This window comes from Pieris napi, chromosome 14 (assembly GCF_905475465.1).
Source record: "Pieris napi chromosome 14, ilPieNapi1.2, whole genome shotgun sequence".
NCBI lineage: Eukaryota > Metazoa > Arthropoda > Insecta > Lepidoptera > Pieridae > Pieris > Pieris napi.
The window spans coordinates 10031848-10054311 of record NC_062247.1 but is presented as its reverse complement, the minus strand read 5'-3'; the positions used below and the strand labels follow the sequence as shown (position 1 = coordinate 10054311).

Below are 22464 nucleotides of genomic sequence, written 5' to 3'. Positions count from 1 at the left end.
TTATTTGGGTCCATGGTAATATTTTGTTTATATTCTTGATAGTCTGTAGGTCAATGTTTTAGCTATTCTTTTTAGTTTATTTTTGGTATAGTCTTTAGTAAATTGGAGTCTTGACTCTTGTCTGTGATTTGTTAAAGAAATTTTAAGATTTTTATAATTTTCCTGTGTATCTTTATTGTCGCAACTCGCACTGCTGCAGTTGCAAATAATTTGGCTACATTCTCATTGAATAATTTTATGAAATAAAATTGTATTATAATTTTAGTAGTTTTTGTAATAAATCCAAAACGAACTTGATGACATTTTGTTAGTGTCTTCGGTCTTACACAGTGCAGAGGAAAATATGGATGATACAGTAATTTCGCCAGGTAATATTTTTACGAGAGTAAACTAGGTTTTGTAAGTAGAATTAATACTAACAAGATATTTTTTAAGGGCATAAGATGGGTGATTCGGCCTCGGAGAGCGATTCGAGTTCTCTCGACGGCGGAGCTATGTTACCTCCCAGCACTGTTACACGAGACCAACTTCAAAAAAGAATTGAGTCACTACAGCAACAAAATAGGTACTTGAAAAAATAATTAAATCTATCACTAACACTAAAATTTCTCTCCGAGATTCATTCCAATAAGAAGAATGCATTATCGTTTAACGAATTAATTCTGTAAATTAAATGGGATTGCTTTGTCGTGAAATTATTTTTTTTATGAAGAATAAACCTTTGTATTTTGCTTCTATTATTTTCAGAGTATTGAAGGTTGAACTTGATACATACAAGTTAAGAGTAAAAGCACTTCAAGAAGAAAACCGAGCCTTAAGACAGGCTTCAGTGTCAATAGTAAGTACAGTTTTATAAATAATTATTTCATAACACTTTCTCTCCATGATTCTGAAGAAATAAATCTTTATAAACCGGGACCATAGCATAATCATAAAGACACATTTATATTTAATTAAATAGTGTATTTTATCAATTGGTTTACTTCAATTCTACCATGAAGTTTGCCTGGTAAACATTATATTATACAATAAGGCTAATGGTCTCGTCAGACAGCGGGAGGGGCGGGACGGCGACGACGGCTTAGGTAGTTTGATATAAATTCAATTCACATTACATGGAGTCTATTTTGTATATTATAAAATTGTACCATTATCATGCTTTCTTAGAGGTTGAACTCAATTAAACATTTTCATTTTAGCAAGCTAAAGCAGAGCAAGAAGAGGAGTATATATCTAACACTCTATTGAAAAAAATTCAAGCCTTAAAAAAGGAAAAGGAGACCCTTGCTCATCATTATGAAAGAGAGGAAGAATGCCTTACAAATGATCTTTCTAGGAAATTAAATCAGGTAAAATAAAAATTATCCCTACTATATATAATACAATTATTTATTTTTTAAATATTGTTTGTTTGTTATTTTATACCAAAGTTGCCATTAATTATGTGAGTTGTTGGTGACTCAACATATATCCTAAACAAATTTGTAAATAACTTTTCTTAAATTATTGATTTATCAAAATTTTACCATTCTGTTTGCGAGTTTAGTATACTTTAGTAACTTGATAATGTGTTTTATAGATACAAAACAAAAGAATGCTTTTAAATTATTGCATACAATTTTTTGTATTAAATTGTTAAAGCATGATGTATTTAATCAATATTTTTTCAGTTGCGACAAGAAAAGTGCAGATTAGAGCAAACATTGGAACAGGAACAAGAATGTTTGGTCAACAAATTAATGAGGAAGATAGAGAAACTCGAAGCAGAGACACTTGCAAAGCAAACTAATTTAGAAAGGCTAAGGAGAGAAAAGGTAAACTCTTCTTTGCTCTTGGCTGTTCATATTTTCCTTATGTAATAGTTTTGATAATTTCAATAACATAGTTGTTTATTATAGGAAAGAAATTTAAATTGTAGACTATATATAATATATCTAAAATCTTTTGAAGAAAACCTGTAGATCCTTTTAACTTTTAAGCTATTTCAGATTATTTAAGTTTAATTTGTTGTAAAAAAAATATATACTATTTTTTCATCCTCAAACCATCAGCTTGATGACATATTACAATGTATAAAACATGTAATGTTCACATGTTTTATTCATTGTACAGTCTACAGTACATTGTACAGTTGTAAAAGGCAAGGCAATTCTTCACAACTTTTTATAAATAATACCAGTACTAATATTTCTGAATGAGACTAGGCGAACAACCTAAAAGAGGTTGAGAGGCTGTTGTCTGTCCTGATTATATAGTAACTAACGACCTGCCCCAATGCTGCAATGCTGATACTAAATTCAAAGTGCTATAGAGTATAGACTATAGGGATTAGTGAGAACCGCGGCCTCCGACGCGCAATTGACAGGCACTCTCCCGCCGCCCCGGCCGGCCGGTATCGCGGCAAACGCTACGTCCAGCAATTTTTAAATCTATAATATCTTCGAAAATATTCATTTAAATCATATGCTGTAAAGGGCCATATAGATCTATATTAAATCAACAATGTATTTAAGGTACTTAATTGGATAAGGATTAATGCTGTATTTTTTAAAATCGCTTCGAAAATTAGCCATTGTTTGAAACTTCAAAAATAACAGTATTTCTCCACTATTTGATGGATGTTATTAATTATATAAACCTTCCTCTTCAATCACTCTATCTATTGAAAAAACCGCATCAAAATCCGTTGCATAGTTTTAAAGATTTAAGCATACATAGGGACAGAGAAAGCGACTTTGTTTTATACTATGTAGTGATAAAATATGAACAGGAAAATAACACACATATACCATGGGGTACAACAACTTCTGTGCTCTGGACTCTTGCCCCTACCCTAATGTTGCATAGGATTTTGATAAAATTGATTATATTTCAGGTTGAATTGGAAAATACTTTAGAACAGGAGCAGGAAGCCCTTGTGAATAGATTATGGAAGAGGATGGATAAGCTTGAAGCAGAAAAACGTTCCTTACAAATAAGACTGGACCAACCCGTCTCGGACCCAGCAAGTCCCAGGTAGATCATAAACAGCTTTCATTATTTTAAAAGAGTACCGAGAGTTTTTTACGCCGGCTTTTTCTCTCGGCCTTACACCCTCTGTCTTCTTTGCCAATGAGTAGGGATGTCTACCGATTCAAATTTAATGAAATAGTATCTTATATTCCATAATAAACATATTTTTTTTTATATTATCTGTAAATTTGTAATGATGATATAACCTTCAAAATTGACTTTATAAGGAGTTTTCCAATTAGAACCAGTAGTTCCTGAGACGCAACAAGCAAACCCTTACCCTGAAATTTTGTTATAGATTTAATACTCTTGTAAATTTTTATTTATTTATTTATTTATTCAGAAGATTCACAGCACAATACATAAATATATTTATATATATATATAACAATGTGGGCCGATTACAAATCTTCACATATAGTCGTAGTGGGACAATTTCTTCACTCATACAGCCCAGAAAATAGCTTTTTGACTTCATAGACAGCTATGTTATATATTATGACAGATGTACACTTTTAAAATAATATCTTAAAATATATAAATTACGTGTCACGTTGTTTGTCCGCTATGGACTCCTAAACTACCGAACCGATATCAATCAAATTTGCACACCGTGTGTAGTCTGATCCAACTTAAAAGATAGGATAGCTTACATCTCAGTTTATACCCGCAATATTATTTTATTGCAAAATATTTGTTTATTATTTGATAGTCACAATTCTAACAGAGGCGCTGTTGAAAGTACCAACGTTTCACATAAGCTACAATTTAATGGCATAACCACCACAAAGCATGGTGGTACCCATGACTGGTGTTCTCCTACCGTTTCCCTTGAATAGGATACTACTAAGTAATATCACAGAAATCTTAGCCACAGCAACGCTTGGCCGAGTCTGCTAGTAATATATAATAAAAAATCTAATTGTAAATAATTTTGTTGATACGTTTTTGTTTTCACAATTGTAGAATGAGACAAAGCGGTTGTACTGATAATACTTTCGATTTAATGTTCTTTTCTCCTAAAGGCTTTTTTATCTGTTCTGCAGTTTTAACCCTAATTTTTTTTCAGGGACATTAGTAATGGAGATACAGCGTCAAATCTTAGTAATCATATTCAGACATTGAGGTCGGAAGTGGTCAAATTAAGGTAAGATATTCAAGGGTTTTATAAAAAATATAAAATAAAATATTAAGAAACACATAATATTTATAATTTAAAAGTATAAGGTATATTTATAGCTTGTTGTTTGTAAAATTGTTGCCCCACCGTTTGTACAAATATTCTGTTTAATAGCTATGGAATAGTATTTTGTTAAGAAATGCATTTTAATTATTGATAAATTCTGGAATTTAAATGCGAATATAAATAATTGTAGATTTATTTTTAATTTATTCTTGGCTTTAAATAAATATGTCTCGCAAGATAGCGTGATATCTAAATATTATAATATATTTTAAAAAAAGGTTATTAAAAAAATTCAAGTTTTTTTTTTGTGAACCTGTTTCTTTTCTCTATTATATAAGTTTTAATATGTCGCCTATGAGTTATATAGCATTAATTTTTAAAAATGACTATTATTAGGACATAACGTTATAACTCATAATTAATGAAATAAATTTTATATTTTATATTTTCTATAATCTTTGTAAAAAAAAAATTATAAAAACTTTCAGAAACCAATTGGCGGTATCTCAAAATGAAAATAAAGAGAAAATGCAACGCTTTGCTTTAGAAGAGAAACATATTCGTGAAGAAAATATTCGCTTGCATCGAAAACTGCAACAAGAGGTATTTTTTATATTAATTACAAGCTGCCCCCGCGATCATTCGCCTTACTATGTCTTTTTTACTTAGCCTACCTTTTTAGTAGCTAAATGCCAACATATGGAAGATTTTGCTATGCTACTCCGTAGAGTAATTTAATTTTAATTTTTTTTTGTGAAACTTAGGTTAACTTTAACTGTCACACATTTTAGATGTAAGAAAAAGTTTTGTAAAATAATTAGTAGATTTAGTACTGTGTAAGCTTAATAACTAAATAAAATAAATAGGGACTAACGCTTTTCTAAATAAAATATTTTCTTATTTTTTAATTTTTTATCTCAATAAAAATCTCCTTTGAATGGAATAAATGAACATGAATTGGTCCAGCCGTCTTCTAGTTTTGAGCTTAGCAACATATTTTGCGATTGATTTTTATTTATATAGATTAAAATGCATCTTAAGATCAATCTGAAGATACCTCAGCGTGGTCTAGTCCCGATCTCGCAGTTTTATAGTTCCTACGACTCTTCGGCGGAGAGCGATTTGTGAAGAGTGAAGTAATAACAGCCTTGCGATTCTCTAACTCACTTTTCGAACTCTCACAGCGGTTTTCGCAGCGGCCGCGGCGGTCGCGCTCAAATCAGGCATTGAGCAGTCAGTTTACGATTTGGCATTCTGATAAACAATAAACTACAAGGTCCCTCCTTATCAGAATGCCAAATCTTGTTTAAAAAAAATATTATTGTAAAAAAAATATGTTACAGTTGAAATATTGAACAGTATTGTTCTAGTGGTTGCGACTGACCCTGAGGTTATAGGTTCGATAACCGGCTGTGGACCAATGGTCTTTCAACGGCAAACAGGCAGGAGGCTCATCTGATGTTAAGTGTTACCGCCGCCCATGCACACTCACAATGCCAGAAGGCTCGCAAGTGCGTTGCCGGCCTTATGTTATGTTAGTGTTTTTGTAAGCTGTTTTTTTTTCTTATGTGTAGTGAGTCTGTAAATAAATGAAAACATTTCCGGGGTTCGACTACACGACTTCAATAATTTATTTGAATAAATTGTTAACACATTTGCCCCCCCCTTTTTATTTAATAATTTTAATTGTACTGTATTACTGCAACGAAGTGTAAATAAATAATATCAAAAAAGGCAAAAATTTTGATAGTAATTTTTGTTTTTTTTTTTGTTTTTGACAGGTGGAGAGACGCGAAGCGCTGTGTAGGCATCTATCGGAAAGTGAGTCTTCGCTGGAAATGGAAGAAGAGAGGCAGTTTAACGAGGCTTTTAATGTAAGTATTGCATTGTATATGGGTTAAACAGACAGGAGGATCAGCTAGTACTAGGGGGCTGGTACGAATCGTCAACGACCAGTCATTTTCCGTGCGGCTTGATACCATGGCGTTGCGTAGAGATGTGGGGTCTCTCTGCATCTTCTACCAAATTTACCATGGAGAGTGTTCAGAGGAGTTGTTCGGATTAATACCTGCAGCTGAGCTAGATTATCGGACGTCAAGGCAAAATACAAAATATGCGAGCGATGAGCGTTTCTTAAGGCAGTTTTTGCCGCGCAGCACCACTATGTGGAACCAGCTGCCCACTGAAGTATTTCCGAACCAATTCGACTGAGGGTCTTTCAAGAAAAGAGCGTACCAATTCTTAAAAAGCCGTCAACGCACTTGCGAGCCCTTCTGGCAAAGTAAGTGTCCATGTGCGGCGGATCATTTAACATCAGGCCGCCTGCCAGTTTGCCTCCTCATAAAAAAAATTAAACACGCCATACATTACAAACGATAACCAAGAAGACCCCAAAACCTATTACACAGACAATAAGGAACTTAAATTAAATCACTATCACTAGATGGCGCTACGTACACCGTATTTCTAAATAATAAATATTATTATTAATAATATTATATCTGTACTACAATTGAAAACACAAATAGATTTTTTCCGATATTTATTGGTTTACTAGATGCCCCCGCGAACTTCGTTTCTCCTTAATGTGATTTTACTTAGCCTACCTTTTTAGTACATACCATCATGGAACATTTTGCTTTGCTACCCCGGAGACTATTCGATTTTCCGGAATGAAAACTTTTTAGATTTTTCTGTGCATTTTTCTATATAAACCTCTGAGTTCATGTTATAAGTTTGAAAATTAACGAATAAAATAGGGGTTGATCGAAGAGGGTGAAAATTAGGGGTTGTATGTATTTTGATATATAAAAAAGTAAAAAAGGGAGCTTTAAAAGATGTGGTAGCCAACTCTCAGACTTTTGAATATGCATAAAAAAATTCATAAGAATCGGTCGAGCCGTTTCGGATCATGGGAACGAACATTGTGACACGAGAATGTTATATATATAGAGATAATATTGTTACAGGCGCGATCACGCAGTGTGTCATCCCCGGGTGGGTCGCGGCCACTGTCGCCATACGCCACGCCCTTAATGCCCACAGGGCTACCTCTATCTCGACCAGTATTGCATTTCAATTCGCAGGTAAATTTAATTTAAGCTAATTTAGAAATGCTATTTAAGAATTTATGTCCTTTTAGAATGAATAGTTTGTGGAGGAGGTCGGGTGCAATGTTTGCAATGCTTGCAGTTGCCATGGTTACGTCAATGTACGATACTTAATGGTTACCGTACTATCTTTAGTCCGCGTTTTATAAGGCCTTGTATGTTTTGGCTTTTTTAAAAAGTGGTATGTATACAGGGTTATTAAAAATTCGACGTATTCCAGGAGGTGATAGGGCCTAAAAGAGAACTATTTTGAGTAATTTTTCTCAATTAAAAAATCTATGAATGAATTTTTGGCGCGGGTGGGGGGGGGTTCCTTTTATAAAACGTTACGATGCGGGGCGGGGATTGAATTACGCGTTATTGTTAACACATATTCTTTCCAGTACTTTCCACCACATAATGGTAACTTTCAACTATAAAGAGTCACTAGGTGGTCAAGAAACGTTTGTTTATACTTGGGTACAGTACAGGAAAACGTTACGGCGCGTTACATGGGAGGGGGGGTCAATAATCTCCAAAAATTGCGTGACGTAATACTTGAACGCTCCCTTACTAGGCACCGATTTTCTTAGAATGAAATATGTCAGGCACATAAATCTCGCTCACTTACCTACAAATCATGATTGCAATGATATGTCAGTGTGTGTTTACGAGGCTCATCTAGATGCGTTTTAACCGCATACGAATTTAAATTATTAAATTAATATTATCTTTATTAATATTTTTTGCAGTAGACACTTTCTACGCCATCATTTGATTTTTATAATTTTGATTTGAATATTCTATTTATAGCAAGGCCGTCGGCCAAGCGAGCGGTTCGTGAAGCCGGCCGTCCCGGGGGCGATCGGTTTGCCCCGGGGGCCATTTGAAGCCCCCGCCCCGGCCCCGGCCCCACTATCCCCGGCTCTGTCCCCGGCGATGCCTCAACCAGCTAGCCCCATGGACACATCCTCTAAGGACTGAATGACCACTAATAACCCCTAGTATGAGATTTTGTTATGTTTATTACCATCGTGTATCGCCCGTTTAATTTCACTCGTTTTGAGCAGTCAATTGTCAAATTTAAATGACGTTTGACAGGTATGTTTTTGAATACGTTTTTTATTCTGGACCCCAATTTATTCGATAATATAGGATTATGCCAATTTTGTTTATCACATACAATTGTATACATTTTTGTTCCGATATTTCCTTTACATGTTTAGGAGTTGACTATAGGTTAAATGTCATTGAAAAATGGCTCACGGTATCTTTATTTTGGATTAATATTGAAAAGCCCACTTCTTTACTTAATCATACTAAAATAAATTAAAATTGGAATATTGACGCGTAATTATGGAAAAAATTTTTTTAATTAATAATAATAATAGTCTGTGGGTATATAAAAAGTTTGTATTTATTCGCTGACGTTAATAATAAGATTTGCTGGTTATTCTGCCAGACATTGATACTATCCAATTTCGTTTGGATTAAAGTTAAACTATTTAATTTAACTAACAGATTTGGGGTCCAAGTTAGAAATGTTTTATCAGTTAACAATCGAATAAATTTTGCTAATGTGTCAAATTTATTGTCAAAGTCATTTTTGATCTGTCAAAAATTACGAAATTAAATTCGCTTATTCATTAAACTGTCTCTTTTCATCACAACGTAAATTCAATTTGTAAGAACGAGACGAAAGTGCTTCAGTGAAATATTAACAAGACGGGATATTGGTGTTGAATGATTTGACGAATAATTTTGATAATAATTAATATTTATTTTGGGGAAAATATTATGTTTTGATCATTCTAGGGGTGGGATGCCTTTCGCGGCAGGCTTGTAGATTGTGATTTAATGGAAATACAATGCGCGCCTAAACTTAGCTTTTTCCTATTCAGAAATTATTTAAAAAAAAAATAATCTTGGTTACCATGGTAACAAATATTTTTAGTTCATTCATTTATTTTCGTTAACATAGTGATTAATTTCTGCACATATACAGGGTTTTATAGAATCGACTTCTATGTTGTACAGCGACTGCGATTAACACCCGAGTTCAATATTCATAAACCAATAGTTGCTACTAGTCGTATAATTCCTTATTATACTAGTTTTTAATTGTAGAAGGCGCTGAGGCTAGACGGTCTTATCTTCTTTTCACCTCAATTAAATTCTCTTCCCTCGTCACTTTCCATACAACGTAAATTTATTAGGTATTGATCTAATCAAATAAAAGTCGCGCATTGTACTTTCAGTTGGTACTTTCTAATAAATCAAGGATTTGTAAAGATTTAAAAGTTAAAATAATTCTGATATTAAAGATACATTATTTGTTTCGTTGTCATACTCTGTGAAAAGGCGTTGATAGTCTGTACCTCTTAATGGCGACTGTGGTCCTTAATGTTGAGTTTTTGTTCCGTATACACAGACTATAATGTATAGGGGATGCAATTACAGGCTGATACTTTAGCAGTCACAGACTGTCTATCATACTTTAGAAGTCATTTTGAGAGAACTATATGGAAATTAAAGTAAATTTATTGTATTTTTAGTTATTTTGTTCCAATTTAAGTCGCTATTAGAATTTATAGACCAGCGCTTTGGTTCTGAAGAAATTAAAATTATTTGTGAGCTCGTTTGTACAACGAACACGTGTGCGTTAAAAAAATGGAATTATTTTGACTTTTAAATAGTAATTCAGGGTCGTTTTATTTATTGTTTTTTTTTTGTTCTAACATTTTTATATTATGTTTTCACGTTGGAATTGAGTATGCTCTGGCGGAGCACAAACATAGTTTTTAATATTGTATGCGGGCTTTCATTTTGATCATGACATTTTAACTGTGGTTGTTTTTCGAGTTCTATAAATCCAACCGTAATTGTTACGGGTCGTATATATAACGCCTCGTTTTTAAAACAATGATAACGTTATATCCAGGGGTTCTTTCGAAGGAATAGTAAATGTTTCGGATTGGTAATCACAAGACAAACCTTCTAGGGATTTATGGTTTCAAATTCTTCTAGGGATCTATGGTTACAGTTAACATTTTTTTAGCATTCTCGTTGTATTGTTAACATGTTTAAGATGTTTTGATCAAATCTTCTAACATACTCGCGGTTGGTCTATCAGCTTACGGCTTAATAGATGTAATTATTTTATTGTATGCGGCTATAAGGCGACATATAATTGTGCACATTTTGCGTCCTCGTGTATAATACGTGCACATCGCTCACTGCCTTTTAGATTATGTACGATCCTTTGTGGATATTGTGAAATTCACTAAGAATACCATGCTACCCTGTTATTAAATGCTGCGCAGCTAGAATTCAAATTTGGGATGCGTTTTTGAAAAACGGAACGTCATCGTGGGGTTTATGAACGGAAAACAAAAGACGATCACGTGATTCGTTTGTTTGGGAATGGAACGACGTGTCGATTGTAATTGGACGTTCCTGACCAATTACAATGGAGCAATGCTATTCAACGTTCCATTTTTGAAATATTAAGGGTTTAGAGTCGAGATTTAGCGCTAAGTATCACTTGTGTATGTCAAAAATGTATTGTATAACATATGGGAGTGCTAATTTTCGACTCTCACTCTATATGCCCAATGTATATATTATTTTGTTAATAAATGTACCAGAGAAATGCTTTTAACCCGCCAAAGGATCGTGCGAAGTCGGAATTACTCGGAGGTTTTGATAATTAAGGCTCGTCTAGTGTAATCATGTTTTAGTTAGAACTGGATATATTGGGCTTGACTGTATGGCAGTGGGTTCTGTATATACTGTGTTAACTTGGGTAATGTCCTTGCCTTAGCCAAGAATATTTAACAAAGGCTCGCGGAATTTCTTAGAAAGTGGTCACGTGATCATTCGCATCTAATACTTGTGGATATTCTTGGCTAAGGTCCTGCTCGAAGGGGTGAGTTAAAGATTTAGCGCGAAATGACTTATGTCAAAAAATAATATTTTGACATTAATTTAGCGCTAAGTCTATGATAGCCATAGACAGCAGTAATTGAGCAGCTTGATTTTGGACAAACCTCATGCCGTGGACACCGCTCTTGACCGTTTTTTTGTTGGTTTGGCATTTGGAGAGCGGTGGTTGCCGGCTCACTGCGTTCAATTGCGATAATTTTCACTTTAACAGTTTATTTTTTTCATGTTATTAAAGAAATATATATGCATTAATTATTGTTTTGTGTTTTATTTTTATGAGGTATATTAAAGATTTTACGTTAATAAACTTTGAACATAGAGTTCTAGAGTGGTCATAGAGTATTTATTTATTCAAGGAGTAAATAACAGACATGACAGATACAGGATACAGATAAAAAGAAATAGGTTATAATTAAAGAATCCTTATATTCATTCACAGATTAGAAAAATTAAAATTTTTATAAAAGGAATAATATATTTGGTTATATATCATTTATTATTTTTAACAATGAAAGTAATAAAACTTTCTGGGTTCGATTTCTGTTGAAACAATCAGTACAGAAGATTGACTTTATTTGCGAATAAATATTGACGCAGAAATTTGTGTTAACCATAAACAATTGAAGCGAGAGCAGTGTTACATGTTTGGAGTCTGTGACAACAGGTGGGTCGGCATCCCATGAAATATAGTCCCAGCAAAATAAAAGGACATATGTCAATAGTCTTGTTCGGGAATACGTAAAAGTATATTGATTAAATAAAAACTATCTTGTAAGAACGTATAATATACCCCATATTAGACTGTAAAAGTAAAGAGTTGGCCTACTGGCTTCAGCGTGCGACTCTCATCCCTGTGGTCGTAGGTTCCACCACCGGCTGTGCACCAATGAACTTTCTTTCTATGTGCGCATTTAACATTCCCTTGGACGGTAAAAAAAACATCGTGAGGAAACCGGCTTGCTAGACCTTTAACCTTCACAGATCACCTTCTTGCCTATTAGATTAACAAATTACATAAATCTGAGGCCCAAACTTACAACAGTTTGTAGAACGATTGAAACATTAACACGGTGAATTTTCTTTTACATATTTGTGTATAATGCAATTGATAATACGTAACAAAACAAAAAATCTCAACTAAAATCTTTGTGTAAACATCATAAAACTTGTATGGATTTGATTTTAGCTGATAAGTTTTTAACAATGGTATGTCGGCGTAACTTAGTTGGACGCGATCGGCACCTTTATTGGTGAAGGAAATGATCGGACTTTACACAAGGTCGTAAACCTAAGCAAACCGAGGACAGGACAAGGTGTATTTGTCTTGGTCGCTGTTTACAGGTAAGACGATTTGCATAATGCCTCCCACGATGTTGCAAATGCTCTAATATTATCAAAAATATACATTAAATAAAGGTGTACAAATGAAGCGCCCTGGCGAATCAAATCAGCCCGTGTATCAAACAGCGTATTCATCTATATATATAAAAATGAATCCCTATTTATTACGCGTGACGGCTGGACCGATTTCTTGTTGTATTTGTTATTGTCAGTAGAAGGTTCTTATGAATGAAAAAAAATAAGAAAATTGCGCGGAAAATTAGACAATTTTAGAATAGGCTTAAACGGCGCTGTTTAGTAAAGAGGCTAGGCTGTTGATGGCTTATTAAGATAGTTGGCTGCGACATATATATATATTAAGATAAGGGGTAGGTAAGTAATTGTAGTAATGCAAATCGAAACATTTGTCAGCGATTTCGTGACCATACCGTGAATATACCAAAATGTACATTCGATATGTAAATACGCGTCTTGAAAGTGTGTTTAAAGTAAACCGTGTTGAAAATTAAGATTCAAATAGAAACGTAAACCAGGCGACAGTCGTAAAACATAATTGTTTGCCAACCACGAATAGTTGGCGTTCTATTGATCCTTCCAATAATTATCGAACACGTTTCATGTCTAAGTACATGTTTGAACATGGACTATAACGTCATTCTTGTTTGTTGTCAACGTTGAACCGTAGGCAAGCAGTAGAGAGCTAACAGAAAAGCCCGAGTCATAACACACAATAATACATTGAAACATTGTTATATCGATATGATGACAGCTAAATTATAAATATAAATAATACCAACACATCAACGTTGGAAAGTGAATCACTTTGAATGAAAATACGTCGTAATATTGAAGACGAAACGCCTTCTTATGGTCCTATGTTTGTTGCTTCTGAGCATTTCTAATGGGGAAAAACTTGTGTTCTTGGCTAAGAGTAAGACTGTGTAACAGGAAATAAATGATAAAAAATCTATTCGACTAAGTATACAAATGATTTGTATGCTTAATATATATTTATGCCTTAAGGTATAAAGGTTAAAGTATTTAAATTTAAAAAAAAATCCTAAGTGGAAATGGACGGTCCATACAGCTCGCATGAACAATGGCAGATAGGGAGAGGGTAACAACGTGGAAAGGGCCACCAGAAAAAAGAAAGAGAGGTTGGTGGAGAAGATTGGGAGAAAAATGCTCAAGACATAGAGAGATGGAGCCAATTGCATTTGGCCTATACACTTTAATAAGAGGTTCTTTAAAATATATATATAATTTACTAACTTTAAGTGTGTGTATATGTTTCAAGTAATAAATGAGGCTTAATTATTATTATTTATTTATCAGAAAATAAGCCAGAGGCGCTACAACCTGTAAGTCTAGGCCTCAAAATTCTGTATCTGTTTCGTGGTAAGCCTTCTGTGTATTATTCTCTCCCTATATTTTTAGGCCTAAGGTATTATTTTCACCGTACCAACGAGTATGAAGACGTCTACTTGTATTGTCGCACAGCCGGGGTGGAACCTAAGACTTCAAAGGTAACTGGTCTACCTGTATCTATTACTACTATCTGTATATACAAACGTTTTATATGCCAGCAGTGGAACTGACAGTGATTCTGATTACAATAGTTTTTAATCTAATATATAAAATTCTCGTGTCGCGGTGTTTGTGGTTAACTCCTAACTCCTGGTAAACTCCTCCGAAACGGCTTACCCGATTCTCTTGAAATTTTGTGTGCATATTGGGTATGTCTGAGAATCGGACAACATCTAAATCATCCACCCCTAAATATTTTTTTTTTTTTAGATATTTTTTCTGTTTTTATTTTTTTATGATACAGCATTAAAAAATACCTACAACCCCTAATTTTCACCCCTCTACGATCAACCCCTATTTTTTATTATAAATGATATACATGGCAAATGCCGTTTGCCCGGTCAGCTAGTTAGTCTATAGAAGTCCTAAAGCGTAAGTGAAATGTCGTCGTAAGTAGAATGTATCATATTTTTTTTTATAGAGAACAGGGTGCAGACGGGCAGGAGGCTCACCTGATGTTAAGTGATACTATAGACACATTGCCATAGGACTCGCAAGTGAGTTGCCGGCCTTATTTTGATTTGAGAACTAGCTAACTAAATTAGAAGCATTTAAAAAATAATTGTAATAATGTTACATTTACATTATTAAAACCATTTTTAAATACTTAAAAAAACAATAACTAACCATAAAATATAATAACTAACATATATTATATATATTAAAAGGAGTCCCTTTGGGCAAGGTTCCGAAGATACTGCATTCCCTCTTTGACTAACTAGACTAATTCTTTGCCCGAGGTAGCTACCAGCTCTTCGGTCTCCTCTGATGTCGACTTACCTTTTTGCTATTTCCTTAAAAATCCTTATTAACGCTAGGACCCCACGGACCGAGGGTCTCGACATCGAATGGGACAAAATCATTTTCGGAGCATTGACCCCTGTATATAATATATATTTCTTTTGACGTTCATAAGTGTACATTGTGTTACCTATATGAATATGATTTATATTTTTTATATTGTGCTAAAATAAATAGAAAAACTTCCGTTGTACAAAAATCTAACTGTTTTCGGTTTTTCACGATTTTGTCACATTTCTAACATTATCGTTTAAGACAAACGAGGCGTTAAACTTAACAATTGATAAATATAAATGTTGATTTTCTATAAAGCAATTTATGGACTGTTACATTTAGCATATCGTAAAAGCTTACGCTAATGACGGCGAAATATTTGCTTTTTTAAAAGTTATACTTACAGAAAGTTGTTTTATCGTCATAGTAAGGTGATAGCTGCCAACAAAGAATCCTTTTTAATGATTTACTTATATTGCCATCTCCCTTCAGAAGAGTAAAAGCCTCCAGAAGTGTAAAATAACTATTAGGGTTTCTTTCTCACTGATTTAGTTTTAGCAGTTATCGCGAAGTGCAGCAGTGTTGGCGTAGTGGCTTCAGCGTGCGACTCTCATCCCTGAGGTCGTGGGTTTGATCCCCCGCTGTGCACTAATGGACTTTCTTTCTATGTGCGCATTTAACATTCGCTCGAACGTTGAAGGAAACCATCGTGAGGAAACCGGCTTGCCTTAGACCCAAAAAATTGACGGCGTGTGTCAGGCACAGGAGGCTAATTACCTATTTGCCTATTAGGTTGACAAAGGATCATGAAACACATACAGATATCTGAGGCCCAGACCTAAAAAGGTTGTAACGCTGATTTACTTATTTTTATTTTAGACTTAGGGTTAGGTAATAATAATATTAAAGCCCGTTTTATTTCCAATCATGACAAAAACAAATTATAATATACACCTTAGATTATTTTACATTATTTTTCTTTTGCTTGTTATCCTATATCCTAGCTACCTTCAGTACCGTCGACGGAACCCCTTCACGGGTAAAGGCCTCCTCCAGCTTTTTCCAACTGACTCTGTCTATGGCTCTCTTTCTCCATTCGTTTCCTGCTGCCGCTTCTATTTCTTCTATCTACCCTTTTTTTGGGCGACCTCTTCTCCTTCTTCTTCTTGGTTCTTTCCATACATTTGTCTTTAAAGTCCACCACAATCTCAGTGTATGACAGCTTAAACCATGACAGCTAAACAATAGTTTAAGCGTATAACAAACAAAACTACCACAGATAGCAATCTTGAATACTAATATTGATAAAAAATATAGCATCACTGATGTTTTAAGCAATAGTGAAAACATAGAAGCAATCGAGGACAAATGGCATTTCAAACATGATTCGGCAATGCCCAGCATCTGAGTAAACAATCATAATCATCTCATTAAATATTTGTTGACCAGATTTTGGTTTCGTCACGATATATACCTATTATAAACGTATCCGCTTCCGTGGCTTGGGTAATATTAATATCAAACATTTAGGAGGATCGAGACTGGAGATTACAGGAATCTAGTTTCATTTGTTTGTTTTCGAGGGCATTTGTTTCTTTTCAATATTATTATTAAACCTTTATTAATTTATCCAGACAATAATTGTTTACACTTCTTAGTTTTTTTTTAGTTTTTTTATTAATAATAATCTACTCTGCCATTGTGTCTAGGGACTTTTTCTATCTCTCAACTTATAAAAAAAAAGTAACAATACATTAATTACTATAAACTAGTTCACGAATAGTGTGTTACGCGTCTCGCGAAATACGCCCCGGCTAAATCGGTGATATTTTTATTTACAATATTCATGGGCGAGCCGGGGCGCGATTCCTCGCGAGACCCGGTCTTTCAGTTTTGCCGCCTTTATATATTTAATAATTTTTTCGCAGAACCGTTCCAGGCACAGTCTGTGCTTTATTAAAATTTCCTGTAGGCCGTTACGGTCTACAATCATCTGCATTTGTTGCTTCTCATTTCTTAGTTTAAATATAAGTTGTGTTAGTAGAAATTCTAAAAAATAAGGTTAGTTTTGTTAGTGTTCTAGTATTTGTATTAGCAGTATTGGCCTAGTGGCTTCTGCTTGTTATTATCATCCTGAGGTCCATTCATCCCCGGTTGTGGATATGGATATATTTAACCCTAAAAGGGGCCAAAAAAATCAGTGGCGCTACAACCTTTATAGGTCTGTTTCATCATCATTTGTTAATCTAATAGGATCAGCCCCCTGTGCTCACACATGCCGTCTACTTTTTCCTCACGATACTTCAACCATTCGAGCGAATGTTAAATGCGCACATAGAAATAATGTCCATTGCATAGCCGGGGATCAAATCTACGACCTCAGGGATGAGAGTCACACGCTGAAGCCATTAGGCCAACACTGCTACTGTATTAACATACCTTGTCGAATAACACGCTTCTGATTAGACATAGACATAACATTTATTACAAACAAAAAAAACACACATAAATACACAAAATAACAATAATCAAAGAAGAAATAAAATGAGAGATATCAAAAACAATAAAAAGAATTAAAAAATTCCCTTTTGCCCATTCGGTTCGTTTCAAGTGTAATGCGTGTGTGCTGTGGCTTTAATTAGCCCTGGCTCAGCATTATGCTGAGGAGCAGAATGTTCCACAGCGCTGGTCATTCTGCCAGAGACCACAGCAGCTAGTTTGCGCCTCAGTCGCAAAAAGAAAGAAAAGGAATGCAATAAACACAGTCGCATTGGACTAGACAACTCCTAAGTACAGCATTAATCTATTAATCCGTTGGCTATCCAAAACGGTATAACAAGACTAAATACTATTTACGCCAAGGTGTTAATTTCGGGAGGTTAGAGTAGCGTGAATTTTATTTATATGGAAAGTTAATTCGTGGCCTAGCACGTAGTGTTTAAACGACGAAGTTAGCGCTTACCTCCGAATAAACAGAGATCCGTCACTTAGGTCCGAAGCGATTCACACATCTGTCTGATAAACCCTAAGAAGTCGGAGTAACTTGTTGATTAGACATTGATCAAATAAAATATAGATAATTGTATTAAAACGTTATTAATCATTTGTATTTGTGATATATATATACCTTTTGTACCTCGGAAGTGATACAACACAGGCACATGTGTAAAAAAGAAATAAAATAAAAAAAGTGTGTGTGTACAAAGTACACATGTCAGAAGTGAAACTTCAGTGGCAAACTAATCTTTAAGTGTTGTTCATATTTATACAAATCTAAAAGTTTAGATTTCCGATACTTAGAGGGACGGAAAAGGAAGATATGTTAGGAATTTAATGAATTTAATTGTCATTAAAATATTAAGTGTCGAATAATAAATAATAAATAATGTGACGGTAAATTTTTTTCCAACGCCGATAAAGAAGTTTGACTTCAAAAAGGAACATGACGCGTAACCGAAAAACGTGACGCGTAACGAAAAAATGTTACACTAAATTTTTTTCCAACCCCGATAAAGAAGTTTCACTTCAAAAATTATTTCCCTTAGTGTAAAGGGTTTAGCTGATTTCGCACTATAAATAAAACTGAAGTATTTCCGAACCAATTCGACTTAGGTTCCTAGCGACCTAGGGTATGACCCTAGCCTTTTTTGGACCCTATGATCCAAAAAGTCGACGCTGTGTGTCAGGCACAGCAGGCTGATCATCTACTTACCCATTAGATAGCCAAATGACCATAAAACTAATACAGAAATCTGAGGTCCAGACCTAACCACTGATTTTATTTTAATAATGAAATTAAATGTGAGTGCAAATTATATACTCTATTATTTGAAGCATCCATCAACCCAAGAATGGTACAGTTACATTATATATTTATATGTATTGTGTATATTTATGTATCAATTTTACAGATAAGTTAGTAGTTTGTTAATCGCTTCTGCCATGCGATTCTGTAACTAGGTCACAACCAGCCTATCCCTCGGTCTGGATAAAACTGATAGTATCTAACAGTTATTTTGTATGATTTTTATATGAAACGATTATGTTGTGTGCAAAATATACTTAAAGAATATTTCAAATTCAAATTCAAAAATCATTAATTCATGTAGGTAACACATTGTACACTTATGACTTGTCAGTAAAGAAATACATATTAATGCTTCTAATTTTACATTTAGTGCCAGTTCTCAAATCAAGGGCGTAAAACGGAAGAGAAGAACTGCCAATAAACTCTTCGCCACTCTTTTTAATCACCATGTTTTTTTTTACACAACGTTTGTAAGGAGCTGCAACCATTAAACCATGTTCCACATGACATCTTAAGTAATTAATAATAATAACATAAATTAAAAACAAAGAGTTGTCCTCTATCAACAGGAGGCATGGTGAAATAGGAGCACGCACTTACATTCTCGTGGGAATAACACGCAAACACATAGTCGAAATAATTAATTTATAACACGCAGTAGTTTACGAACAGTCGTACAATCTCTAAGTTAAGGTAACTGTAGGAGGCAAAACTGTCACATATGACGGTTTAATAAACTTTTAATTCTGGCAGAAAAATATGACGCGGTGAAGAACAAAACCACTGTTAAAAGTAGAAGAAAATAAGGACGGGATATCTAATGGGACCTAAATAATGACTTCTAATGACAGTGAGAGCTTCTATTTATAAAAAAAAGACATTTTTTCTGATAAGCCAGTGTTCAAATCCGATGTGGCCCAAAAAGTTCTAATGCGTTATGTAAACTGAACGAATAAAATAGTATACAGTAGTTTCCAAGAAAGGACCTTCAACAAATATGACAGAAATCTAAACCAGAAACATATTTCAAAATGTTTTTTGTACATTTATATTTTTCTTACACTAGCCTTAGTAGCTCCCAAAAAACCTGTCTGACTCTTTTAAAGTATGGCTAGCGATAACTTGAATTTTTAAATTTCCTAATGAATTTATCCAGCTAAAACTGAAACAATGGGTAGAATATTTGCTATACTATTTCTTTAGAAAGGAATTGGACAACTGTAAAAGATAATGTATTGAAAAACGCAGTTTGTTCAGAAATGCATACCTTTTAATTTACAGACGATATGAATATAAATTATTTGACTATAGGGTTATGTTACTCTTTAGTAAAGTACAGAAACATAACATTATGTAAATAAAACTTAATAACGGATATAAACACGAATTTCTAACATAACTTAACTTTTCAGTCCTTTTCAGTAATAGTCTCTTGCTGATGAGTCTAGTAATGTAAATTTTGCGCTTATACCGATCAAAGAAGTTTAAGTAAAATCACGTTAAGTTAAGATAATAAATAACATTAAACACTTTATTTATATTACAAAACAGGTAAAAATAAACGATGTCTAACTGGTAAAAGCCTTCTTTCTTCCGTATTAATATTTAAATCATTTACGTCCAACGTTTGTTTGAATAATTTATTTCAGTCTGAGACATTTGCATGCGTATGTAATGCACTACAATGGCCACGCAATGCGCACAGGTGATGAGAACTTGGAGAAAATGACCGTGGTTGGTAACAGAAAAGTCCAAATATCACGTAGCCATTCACACACGGTCCGATCAAGTGAAAGACTCATCGTCCTTAAAACTATACACTGTTATAAGAACTCTTAAATTTTTGCAATATTTATGCAAAACAATTTACTAAAATACACGACTTTTATTATATTCTACGGGACTTATTTGTGCACAAGGTAAGTAATATTCGTTTACCGAATTTTAACTCCCCTGAAATACATCGCAACAAGCATAAAGATAGTTTTAGTTTAGATTGTATTTCTACTCATAAAAGTTAATGTGACAGTTTTAAAACAAATACAGAGTGGTAATAATATATCTCTTTTTCACCAAGGTCATAATATTTCCGCGAAAAGAGCGGTAATAAGTTATTACGTTCTAGACATTCATCAAAATTACTATCGTAATGTGCTGTGTCGTCTGTAATTATGTTTAATCAATAAAACAAATTAGATAAATTGCTGTATTGTAGTAGTAACTTTTAACTATTTATACTAAATACATAACAACAATGTTTAAATCTTCGAATAGAAAAAAAAATAGCTTTCGTTTGACATATATATTTGTATATGTAATGTACTTAGTATCCTAGTAATGACCGCATTACTTTCTTTTATTTTTCCTGAAAGATATAGAATTTCTTTTATAATCTCGTACCCCAGGGGCAAGCGATATGCATAAGAACGAGATCAAGACATTTAAATTTCAAAGTACATACAATGTATATGCAACGATCGTCTATAACGGTTGAGTTAAAAATGAATCGTTTCTAAGAGCACTGAGCTCGGTTGTTTGAGGTTTCCTTTACCAATTAGCACCCTTCGGCAGACCGTAACTGGGTGAGGCGATGGAATGCTGACCACGGGAGGTATATATTACCGGAACGGAAAGAAGTTTTAAAATCTAGAAGTATTGGGATTTTTTTTTGTTTTTTAATATATTTTAAGGTATATATTATCATTTATTTACAATCAAGTATACAGTATTTACAATTTTCTTAACCTTAAATAATAATAAAAAGAAAAAAAAGAAAATCAAAACAAAGTTAAAAAGTTTGGTTCCTGTGGCAGTGTACCTTTAACGCTGGCAGCATTTCCTCACTGTATTGCGATACTTATTCGTTGAGCCAGGAAAGTGCTCTGGGGTCACAGGTACTATCTACTAGGCGCCAACTTAAATCTTTAATAAACGCCTGTGCACTTGAACCCCACGGCCCAAGAGTCTCTACTCCAAAGGGAACAAAATCGAAGTTGGAGGAAAGACTCTTATATTTGTGCCGTTTATTATTTTCTGCCTGCTCTGCGGCTTCCCCAGATTTTTTTCTTGTCCGAAGTAGTATTGAGATTATGTATGGCAATAATATTTAATTTGAAGTCTTTAGTTTAATTATTTGAACTGCGGTCTACGTTAATTGGTTTGCATCTAGCTACAGTGTATATGTCACAGCCAAGCTTAATTAGCTGTTCAATCAAGAAACTAGCAGCCTAAATAAATATCATTTGTTACAACATTTAATAAACTGGCTGGTTTAGGCCATTCGAATGTGAAATAAAAAAGATGAAATATCTGACATAAGAAATTATTCTTTATTTAAAATGTGACTTATTAGTGTCTAGTACTCTTAATGTCTCACATCAATACACTCAATGTCTCACCACACTCTTCCATACTATTTTTTCATTAAACTTCGGAAAACTTCATCAAATTTGTTGTTGACTAGTGATTGAATCTCACTTGAACATTAGCCACACAATATAATCCATAAGTTATAAGTTTTAGTTATTATATTTTAAGGTTAGTTATTGTTCTTCTTTTTTGTGCCATTGTGTGTTGGAAATAAATTACTATACATCCATAAAAAGAACACATCCGATTATGACTAAGCGAAGTCGATTGCTGATAAATAAAGGAAAAAGAATTGTTGTTTGCCGACGCATTATTGACAGATTGGAGTAGGT

General features: G+C 33.9%; 1 protein-coding gene across 1 annotated transcript; it reads left to right on the top strand.

Moving 5' to 3' along the window:
- Window positions 1-174: 174 nt before the first annotated feature.
- On the top strand, window positions 175-11489 carry LOC125055915 (coiled-coil domain-containing protein 6). Its single transcript, XM_047658654.1, has 11 exons — window positions 175-368; window positions 436-565; window positions 748-838; window positions 1200-1349; window positions 1671-1814; window positions 2876-3015; window positions 4082-4159; window positions 4687-4801; window positions 5980-6072; window positions 7168-7284; window positions 8101-11489. The coding sequence occupies exons 1-11, from the start codon at window positions 344-346 to the stop codon at window positions 8269-8271; spliced, it is 1254 nt and encodes a 417-aa protein (XP_047514610.1). The 5' UTR covers window positions 175-343; the 3' UTR covers window positions 8272-11489.
- Window positions 11490-22464: the final 10975 nt, after the last annotated feature.

Excerpts from the sequence above, each read along its gene's own strand:
- LOC125055915 (XM_047658654.1), top strand. The coding sequence starts at position 344 with ATGGATGATACAGTAATTTCGCCAG. Across the intron at positions 369-435 it reads TGATACAGTAATTTCGCCAG|GGCATAAGATGGGTGATTCG; the intron begins GTAATATTTTTA and ends ATATTTTTTAAG. Across the intron at positions 3,016-4,081 it reads TCGGACCCAGCAAGTCCCAG|GGACATTAGTAATGGAGATA; the intron begins GTAGATCATAAA and ends ATTTTTTTTCAG.